This window comes from Bactrocera tryoni, chromosome 1, assembly GCF_016617805.1.
Source record: "Bactrocera tryoni isolate S06 chromosome 1, CSIRO_BtryS06_freeze2, whole genome shotgun sequence".
NCBI classification, from domain to species: Eukaryota; Metazoa; Arthropoda; class Insecta; order Diptera; family Tephritidae; genus Bactrocera; species Bactrocera tryoni.
In genome coordinates this window covers 16,463,695-16,474,692 of record NC_052499.1, presented here as the reverse complement: position 1 = coordinate 16,474,692, position 10,998 = coordinate 16,463,695, and the positions used below count along the sequence as shown (strand labels likewise).

The 10,998-nt window shown below is 43.0% G+C and overlaps 2 protein-coding genes across 2 annotated transcripts; both read right to left on the bottom strand.

Moving 5' to 3' along the window:
* Positions 1-1,003: 1,003 nt before the first annotated feature.
* On the bottom strand, positions 1,004-3,936 carry LOC120782849 (protein tipE). The gene has a single exon (XM_040115376.1). It carries the CDS (start codon positions 1,775-1,777, stop codon positions 1,004-1,006), a length of 774 nt encoding a protein of 257 aa, XP_039971310.1. The 5' UTR covers positions 1,778-3,936.
* LOC120782843 (pneumococcal serine-rich repeat protein-like) lies at positions 1,806-10,316 on the bottom strand. The gene is made up of 3 exons (XM_040115369.1): positions 10,190-10,316; positions 1,967-2,481; positions 1,806-1,916 (listed from the first exon to the last, which is right to left on the bottom strand). The coding sequence occupies exons 1-3, from the start codon at positions 10,314-10,316 to the stop codon at positions 1,806-1,808; spliced, it is 753 nt and encodes a 250-aa protein (XP_039971303.1).
* Positions 10,317-10,998: the final 682 nt, after the last annotated feature.

Here is a 10,998-nt window from a genome sequence, read left to right as displayed (position 1 = left end):
AGCTTTATGGGAACCGGTGTGAAATGTGAGGACGACGGGCGTGGCACCCCCCCTTTTTTGGTGAAATCCTATATCTCGGGACCTGACCAACCGATTTCAACAGAATTAAGGACATAGCATTCCTTTTGCATTTCAATGTCACATTGTGAAAACGGACAATATCGGACAACAATCACGCCTACTTCGGTTGTTACAAGCACACAAATCAAGATACAAGATACAACTTTGTACCAATAATGTCTTTAGTGTGTGCCACCTTATGACCAAAAATTGTCCAAATCCAACCAAAACTGTTGTACCGAATATTCGGACCCCAGTGCCTATAATAGATATTTGATCGAAAATATCAGTCAATGTGTTATATTCCTCCTCTTATAATGATATGTCTGTATGTCAAAAGTGGGTTGAATCGGGCCAATACTTCCCTTGGGCCCCATAAACTCAATATAAAGATATTCGAACTTCCCAATGAAAATAGCGTGCCTATAATATATAAATTTGAGCGAAAACTTGGCCTAGCCCCTATATATAAATATTATAATATCAGGATTTTCGAACTTCCGGGTAACTTTACTCTTTATGATTGGTTTTACACCTTAAAGTATTTCCTTGGCTTTGATTTTTGCAAGTTGCAAGAGTATAAAATATTCGGTTGCACCCGAACTTGTTTAATTATATTGATATACATGTTGTATTCGTTGACTACTTTGCCTGTAGCAACCGCTAACGTCGGAAGTGTTTTTCGTTGCTTGCTCGTGAATTCTTATAAAAAAACAATACTGTAACACTGTCCTAGTCTCCAAATTCGCCAGACATGGCTCTGTGTGACTTTTTCCAATTTCCAAAAAAATAAAGCGAACCTTAAAAGGTCGTCGTTTTACAGGGTAGATGACAATCACTGAAAGAGCTTAAGGCTACCCCAAAAATCGAGTTTGGCAAGTATTTAGACGATATGTAAGAAACAATGAAGTCTTATAATCTTAACTTCCGTCAGTTTATGGACTCACCTAAGGTTTTCGATACGCGGTCGGCGGCCTTGCCCCCGATTCCTTCGATGGCTGTGATCCTTTTTACACCTGCAATCACAATGCATAACACAGAGCGCGATTGCCGAGATCACTGTTATCACAAATGGCACCGTAAAGAAGTGTATGATCGTCGCTACCTGATTGTCGTGATTGTACGACGTCAGCACGACCGTTTTATTTTTACGCGAATAATAGCAGGGGAATATCGCACCTTCGACACCATAGTAGGCATTGAACGTTTTACATGTAACCGTCGGCGGATAGCCACACCCCTTTATATTCACTAGCAGTGTGGCCTCCTCCGACTGTTCCCACTCCGCGGTGAAGTTAGTGTAATCGGTCATGTTCTCGGGTATCGTAATATTTTGTTCGATAAACGTCACATAAATATGTACACAACGATATAGATCAGAAGTGCAACCCTCGCGACACGAACTCCACGAACAATTAAATATACCGATTAGGTCTTCGCGACGTGTGGTTGTGCATAGTGTCGGACTATCGATGAAATCGTGACTTAGTGTCGATATCGCCGGATCGACATAGAGCGGCACCAGGAATAGAAGCGAGGCACCGGCCGTCACCGAGAAGAAGGCAAGCGTAGACGTGCCATAGAAGCGTGCACGTTCGCGCCACGAACGAAAACGCCGGTTGCCATTTTTCTTTTTTGGAGCCAGATCTCGTTTTTTACGTAACCGTAACTCTTGTTGTTGCTGCTCGAGTAATAATTCTGAACTGCCACTCCTCATATTATTGTCCGTGCACACAGGGCGACGATTACTGCCGTAACCGTAACCAACCGCTGCCGCTGTCGCTGTCGCAGTCGACCGCCCTCTCGCCTCGGCGACCGTATCCGCTTCCGCGATGTATATTGTGTTCGCGTGCGCGCTGTGGCTCACCTCGTTGCACGAGCAACGAATGGCAATGAGCGAACTTACGGCTTCTGCGTCGTCCGTGTCGTCGATGTCGGTAATATATTTGATGTCGGCGTCGCTCGTAGCTTTGGCTTTGGCGTTTGTGTGGGTGGCGCGGCTGGCGTAGCTGGCGCGGGCGGAATGGGAGGTGGTCGCAGTAGCTGAGACGGCAGTAGTGGTGGCTGTGACAGTGACGGTGTTGACGCCACCAACAGCAGCAGGAACTGATGCAGCAATATTAGAAGCAGTAGCAGTTGCAGTTTCAGTTGTATCAGCAGTCGTTGTTTCACTTGCGATTGTAGTTGCAGTCGTTGTGGCGGCAGCAACAGCAGCAGCAGCGGCCGCAGCTGTGACAGCTGGGGCAGCGGCTGCGCTGGTCGGTTCGCAATCGTTACTGTCGTTGAGATATATGTTGCCAGTGTTCTTGCTGATTGCTGTCGATGTGGATGGAAACGAAATCGCGGCAGAATTTGTTGCTTCCACTGTTGCTTTGGCTGCGAGCGTCGTCTTATAACTGTTGTATTGTTCCACAGTTGATGCTATTGTTGTTTATGTCGTGCGATAAGATATATTTGCTGCCGAGCAACTTATTGTTGTATCCTGCTCTTTTTCTGTTGCTGCAAATCAATTGTTAGAGTTGTTATTTTGACGGCGTTGTCGCTGATGGTTTTGTTGATATTGTTGCTGCTGTTTGTACATGCGCGATAGTTGGAAAACCGAGAGCGTAAATGAGAGCGATGAGAGCGAACAGTGTGTGTAGTATAAATCAGCTGCCGCCAACAACAACAAGTCAGCGTACGAGTTCAGCTTTTGTTGCTGGTTTGATAACGGCACTATTAAGGTCCATTATAATTGCAGTAGACGTAGTTTTGGTTGTTGAAATAGTTACACTAGCACGTAGTTTTATTCATTATCACCATTTTCATTTGTGGCATTGCAAAGAAAGTATGGGAAACTGCAAAATGGCTCACAGGCGTCACTCAAATACGCTATGTTGCCTGTTGGTATTTAAGTGACCTAGTGACCAATGCCACCCGCATTGAGTGCTACTGCTTCCCGAGTTGCTTCTCTACCGACGAACTCGAGGCATTAGCTTGAACTCTCGCAATAAATGGCGACCGCTCAACGGCTAAGCGCGCTCTCACACTCGCACTCTTCGCGAATGTTTCAGAGCCGGAGACAAATTGGTTAAGGCGATTTGATAAAAACACAGTGTTTTCGCAACAAACAACAAACACAACAGTGTGAGAGCACTAATGTTGCTAACGTTTAAGGATAGGAGTGTTGGTAAACGGTGAGCGGAGCGTCTTATGCAGTTTGGGAGGTCTGAGAGTGTTGCGACTCTGCGGCGCGTTGTGTCGTCGCTTATGGCGATTGTGGCTGCTATCAGCTGTTCGTCTACGAGTAGCTGGCGTAGCTCATTGACAATGACAATGAAAGGCGACGACAACAGCGACGTCCACGACCACGAAGACAATGAAAACACAGACACTAGCAATGGATATGGCGATGGTGATGGCGATGGCGCTGTGAACGACGCTGCACAGATGACAAGGAAAATGGGGGGATTGTGGCAGACACGACTGGCAGCTGACACCGAAGACACTTTATTTTTTGCTGCAAAGGTGTTATTTTTCAGCGTTGATAGAAACATTTAAAGCTCACGTCGCTTCGACCGTGTTAATGGGAATGATTCAAGAAATTTTGTGTGTAGGAAACTGCGCTTTTCAGATAACACAATTGCTTATCACTTTCTTCACAAAACCTACGAGAAAAATTACACTTTTCTCTACTCTAGCACTCTTTTTTGTATGAAGGATCGACGTGTTGCAGCAGTATGAGACAAGAGTTTCGTTGTTTTGTTAGTTTCGTGGACTTTTATTAGAAAGATTAGTTTGAAGAGTAGAAAATAATTTTGTATCCTTCATTTCATTTTCACTTTCGTGTTTTAATTCACATTTATTTTACATGTTGACTGGTTGTTGCTGACATCACACCACTGTAAATTTCTTTCATTATTTAAATTATATGCATTTCACATTTGAAAATATTTACACACTGATTTACATCTTTTTCGCTACCAATTTCGAATATACATAAATCATTAAAAATCACTTTCCAACATTAATTGATTTAGTTGTTTGCCATAAGCAGAAAAATATTTGTCACATAACGATAATTTTTTTTTTTTTAAATGCCGCGGAAATTTTGTATTTAGAAAGCCTCATCCCCACGCACCGATAACAGTTCTCTCCTCTTATCTGTCAATCAAACTTGAAGTCTTCTTCCACCGCACCGAAACTGCATTCGTAAGACAGAGGAAAATATGTTCCCTCGTAAAATCGAGTTTTGACTATAAATTCGTGGTCTTTACTCAATTTTAGTTTGGCAATGGATCGGAGAACATTTAACCGTGCAAATTAAAGGGTTAAAAATAATGTAAATTTTTTAAAACACCGAAATTGGAATTTTATGTTCATTCTTTAGATTCTTTAATACGGCCGGGTTTGATGAAAATCTTCGAGAAAGCTTCGGGACATATTCGGTGTCATTATAATTTATAATTTGCTCTATAAACGAAAGAGAAAAACAGAGCAGTCATGGCACAGTGTATCTGGGTACATACTCGTTTGACCGAAAGGTGGCGCTCATATATGGACCGCATTTATGATGAATAAAATATGCCGAGCATAAAAATTACACATATGTAAATGGCGTTGGAAATATCTCAATGTCTGAAATCCTATTTCCTCCTTCATTCATATGTATATCCCATGATACGAGTTTACACTCTTTGAAACTTGAAGAAATGACAACTTTCCTTCTAGTTTTTATATCCTGAACAGGATATCTTAAGTTTGATCCGATGTTTGTAAGACCCAAAAGGAACCGTCGGCGCCCTTATAAAGTATTAAAACAAATGATCAAAGTGACGAGTTGAGTCTATTTGGCCATTTCCGTCTGTCTGTCAGACTGTCTGTATATACGCAAACTAGTTCTTCAATTTTGAAGATACGATATGGAATTTTGTACACATGTTGCGTTTTTAGAAGAAATTGATCAGATCGGACCACTATAGCATATAGCTGGCATACAAACTGAACGATCGAAATCAAGTGCTTGTATGTAAGGAATCTTTTGTATTTGTGAAGTGTAATAATAGAGTATGTACTAGCCTCCAAAGAAACTAGATCTTATTTTTAAGAAAACTTTTAAGAAAGACCAAACTTTTGGAAACAAGGAATTTTTACACAAAATAATATTAAATATGCATAGGCTTTCAATTTGACTGGTGTGAAAGTAGAAGAGCCAGCTTGTGTGCCTGAGGAATAAATGGATGTATTTGCACATAAGTTGGATGTAAGTTATTCGATAAGAGCGTTAAAAAATTAAATTGCTTTCAACTAATCTCTGGCCGCAACTGGCGTCTTCTGTAATTATTGCAAAAAGTTATGGCAACCAAGGACCCACAAGCGCAGCTCTGTGTCGTCGCCACCCCACTGGTCGCACACTAGCGTTGATGTAGGTTAGTTTACATTGTAGAAATGGGAGCGGAATTGGGAGTGTCAAACGAAAATGTGTCACACATACAACAGCATAACAGATTTTTTCATTCGAAACCTAATTTCGAAAAATTCCCACTCACGCTCTGCCACAGGCGATTGAGAGCACACAGAGTGCGCTGTGAATTTCACGACTTTGTGTTTCTTTCTCCCTTTTCCGTTTCGAATGCTCGTGTTTAGGAATTTTGGTGTGTGTGCAATTCCATTGATAATGGCCCAAGTGTGGGTGGGCACACTTTATGTCATATGTTCGACTAGCGTTATATTCCCCAGTGTAAACGCGAGCGTGTGCGTAGTTTTTGTTTTCTACTTTTATTTATTGCTTTATGTATTCAAGAATTTGCAAAGTTACTTAAGAAACATGCGATATGGATTTCCAGAAATCAAAATTTCCCAACTTTCCCTTTATAACTATTTAAATACAACTTAATTTTTAATTGCCGTTAATTGCGTTTAGGCTCTTGGAGACTTGTTGTGGTCGAGTCGCTGAATGTTTTATAGTGTTTGCTTTGTTGTTGTCTCTTTAGTTCGTTGTTTTTTCTGTTTTTTGTTGCGTGCAGACTCAGTGGTGTCATCGTCTGATTGCCTCGGCACGCGTTTGTATGTATCGCTTGTGTATACTTTTTCTTGGCCCTAAATACGCTATTTCTTGCATATGGCATTTTTGCTGCTGTTGTTGTCTTATTGTTTTTGCTAAATGTTTGTATACATTTTCGCTGTTCATTCTGGGGTATACTGACAAATGACAGGAGGATGTTAGCCAGCGAACTGCCCTGCCTGAATGTACGTACGTATGTATGTGTAGACGCATGTATGGGTGTGTGTGTGTGTGTAAAAACGGGCCTGTGTGTGAGTAAGCGCTGAGCGTAGTGGATTTTTCTTTTAATTTTGAAATCATTTTTCATTTATGACCGTTACTTTGTAGTTTTTTATTTTTTTTTGTTTTTTGTTTTTATGGTGCATAATAGTGTGTATTTGTTGTTGGTTTTGATTCGCTTGCTGGCGTTATTGTCGGCTGGTCTTTGTTTTCCCATTCACACCATGGCGGTGACTTTGGTATTGCGTGACTTTCGCCACTCAACGTTAGTCAATTCGCCGTTCGAGACATATGGGCAACGTGTCGACATGGTGTGGGTGTTGCATGCGCTACAGTGCACAGTTGCCACACTAAACATTATAATTTCGAGTATAATTACTTTCTGTTTTCCGTTGGCTGCTATTATTTACCCACCTACAAGTACGAATTCAAACAAAGCGTACATAAAAACATGAGACAGTCACGAGGTCATGCCTTATATGTATATCCATATATACGTATCCCAGCGGCAACACCCGGTCCGCGCTGCGTATGAGTAATATTACCAAATTAGCTAAATGCCAAGCCATTCACTTGCCCAAGCATATTAGGGACGAAATATTTTTGAATTCTTTTCGACTTTTCAACGCTGAAAACTTAAAAACTTAAAACTGGGCTACGGCCTAGCACTGCGTATGAGTAACCGATTTTAAAGTTCGTCAATTCGCACGCAAAACCTCGCACATTGCAAACATTATTTGCTTAGCATTTGATTCAACAGTTTCGCAGATACGCTGGCCTTGCTTTCGGCATTACTCGCTTATTAATAGTTATGTGCATAACTTTGGCAATAAATGTTTCGCTGCAGCATGCCTGTATGTGTTGGTCTCAAATGCAGCAATTGTGCTCGAAGGAGCTTTTCTTAAAGCGAGAAAGCATTTTTGGTGTGGTGCGGTCTTAAGGCACAACAACAACCAGCCTTCGCGCGAGAAGACCTTGCCCCCACTGTAAATACACACCGACCAGCCATTTGGTGGTGGTGTGAGTCTGGTGTGCCAAGTGTGGGTGTGTGCGCGTATTATATTATGTGCACTGGCCACACAAACAACAAACCAGCAGCGAGCTAGAAACGGATCTTAAGCAGTCAACACTACGCCTTTATCTGAGGCTTGCGGCCACATGAGGACGCCACCCACAATGAAATATGCACACACGAAACGTAAGGCGCACGACAAGTACTAGCCGCAGCGTGGCTGCGTGCGGTGGTGGTGGGTGGGGGTGTTTGCGAGGAAAATGCGCGAAAGGAAAACGAAAGAAACGCAAATGACAGATAAGCGGTTGAGGTGCAAAGGGCGCGTGTCTTTGGGCTTCAGCGTAGAAACTTGGTGCAGCGCCGTGAGTTGAACGCAGCTTTATGCACATTCGTGCACACATATATGTGCGAATATATTATGATCGGGATATAGCGGCGCACACTTTCCCTGCTTTTATTCCTTGCTTTATATCATATTTCTATTCTAATTTACGGAAATTTCTACAACGCATTCGAATATAAATTTTCATTCACTTTTATTTGAAATATTATTTCAAACACGCGTCTGCAAATCGTAATTTAAAGCTACAACAAGTACATGGCCATTCATTCAGCAAATAGTTCGTCTTTATTATCTGCTCGCTAATCCGTTATTTTTTCTTCTTCTACCGCTCCTCATTCCATTTCGCTGGAATTGCGCTGACTGCGCGTGGGTATGTGCGTGCAAGCATATTTACACTAAAATCGAATGTCACGCCGCCCTGTGCTCCGCGCCTCGCTCTCTTTGAGGGCGCAGCGCACGACACCCACTATTCGGAATTGTGATTTGCACGCGCACACACGCACACAGCCACGCGCATCACATACACTCACGCACACTCGTCAATGGCATAACGTAAGCGCACCAAGCGATTTCTGTAAGTCAAAGGCGAATTTAAATTAACGCGGTTTTGAGCGTACAAGCCCCTATCAAATGAAGTTGGAACAATGTGGAAACAGCACTTAACACATTCATTTTCTTTTCTTTTTTTGCAACAATGCGAGCGCACATATGTCTTTTGGCGTTTGCTTTATCAACTTTATTTACTTTCGATATAATTTTCTGCAGACTTGCTTTTTCATTGCTCAATTTGTCTGCTGTAAATACGGAAATACGAATCACGCGCGTTAGCCTTCGTGCCGCACAAACGTTCGCCCAAAACTGAAAGCCTCAGCGCCATCGAATCTTCGAAAGGACTCCGTTGCAGCGCGATGCGATGAGCGCAAATTAACTAACTCAATCGCTTTCCTTTTGCGAGTGCTGCAATGTCAAATGGCGAGCGCGTAAGCGCATTTCGCGAAGCTGCTCTCGGCACGCGCGTGAACTTCCTTGCTCGTTCGACTCGTACGTGGCTAAGATTTTCGTGAACAACTCTCATGTGCTCCCTTTTGCTATAATTACGCGAAGGTTCTTTGCCATAAATTCCAGTTCGCGTGGATTTTTGACTTTCTGTTCGTGCTTGGTGTCTCGACTAGGCCAAGGCGTGCAAGTAGCAAGCTGTAAGCAGAGCCGCTCCCAAGTTTACGCGATTTTATGATAAATGCTTAGTTGTCCTTTGCTGTTATTGTTGCACGTGTGCCGTGCACACAAAATAAAATACGAGCGCTCACGAGCGTATAGAGTTTCAGTTGAAAAATTGTGTTATTTTGTTTTTTTTTGCTGGAAAATGTGAAGGTTACTGACATTTCTACGAATATGCTTTCTGAAGAGTGGAGGGTTTGTTACACCTACGCTTCACTTTTCCTGAAAAGGTAAGCGTAATGAAGATTGCGTTGCTTCTTTGATTCGTCTTATTTTTTTAAAAAGATCCGAGCTTTTTCCAAAATACTATGCTCGTACTCTTATTAAATGCAGAACTTACCAGTTGAATATGTTCAATTGGAAGGTTCCCAGGTCTTGTGACTTTCAAAGTCTTACCAACTATTTTTTATAACAGAAATCTTCTTCTTTATTGGCGTAGACATCGCTTATGCGGTTATAGCAGAGTTGACAACAGCGCGCCAGTCGTTGTTCATTTTCGACTGCGCCGACAACTTTCAGGGCTGGAGTGTCTTCGTACATTCGGATAACATGACCTAGCCAGCGTAGCCGCTGTCTCGTAATTCGCTCGCCTGGTCACCTTTGGGGGTTCTACAAAAGTATGCTCTGGTCTTGAAACCTTCAATTAGTTGCAGCATCTTCTCGTAGAAATTTCGAGCATTACCCCGTACTCACGCATTTCGGTCTCTCTCTTTTTTTGTCAGCGAATGCGTCTCGCTTCCCTCTTCAACTCTCGGTATTTATCCCATCCCGCAGGTGTTGTAATGTTGCGAAGTAGGCAGTCTGTTTTCTTTCCACACCGACACGACACTCCTCATCGTACCAGTTTTTTTTTGTTTTGTAGGAAAACCAATGGTTTCGTTTGCAGTTGTACATAAGGAGTTTGAAATGCCGACCCATAGTTTCTTTATAACGAGTTGCTGATGGGTGCTCTCAGAGAGCAGGAGTGCAAGTCGGTCGCCTGATTGTTGTGATTGCAACTTCTAGACGTTGAACCTTCCTTTTGTTTGTTGATGTGGGTTCTTTGCTGCACAGAGGCGGGTGCGTATCTTGGTTGCAACAAGATAGTGGCCCGAGTCAATGTTAGGACGTCTGAGCGTACGCACATCTAAAACACTGGAGACGTGTCTTCCATCCATAACAGCATGAAATGGTTGGTGGTTTTTCGGTTCGGAGAATCTAATACTACAGATAACCGGCGAAGTCGATCAGCCTCAACCGATTTGAGCTGTTCCACCGTGGAAGCTGAATTTACCAACCGTTGTGCCAAAGATACCTTCTTTGCCCAACCTGTTCTTAATGTCGCCCAAAACGGTTTTGACCTCGTGGCGTGGGCGGCTCTCATAGATGCGCTTTAAGCGCTCATAGGAAACATCTTTGGCCACATTGTCTTTCTCTTCCATCGGGGTGTGGGCGCAAACCAGCGATATGTTGAAGAACCTCGCTTTGATGCGGATTGTGGCTAGACTTTCATCCACCGGGGTGCATGTCAGTACTCGGCGACGGAGTCCCTCTCCTACCATGAATCCCCCACCATATTTACGCTCCTTTATATTGCCACTGTAGTAAATGCCTCAAGGATCTCCTCGTCTGAGTCCTTGTCCCGTTCATCGCACTTCTTGGACGGCTGTGCTGTCAGCCTTTGCTCTTACGAGGACATCAACCAGCTGGGCAGCGACACCTTCTCAATTAAGGGAACGGATATTCTAGGTGTATGCCCTTAAATCGTAATACTTAACACGTTTACAGTGGTCACCATCAAAAAGGAATTTATGACGATCACAGACAACTAGGATGTAATATACAATTCCCACAACAGCCGGTTCTACGTTACCGGAATTCACTCTGCTTTTAACCGGTTAAGGGCTGTTGTTTCGGAGATCTAACCCCGTTTAGATCGATAAGTCTTAGTATAAGACTGTCATCACTAGAGCAACGCCTTGCAGCAGGGTTGCTCCAGGATTTACCTAATGAGCGGGACATCTTACGCCATGCCGATCCTTGTAATCCCCGAATAAGGTATCTCAATTTGAAAATTCGGCAGACAAAGCCAAACGATGTACCGCACCATTTACTTTCACCGAT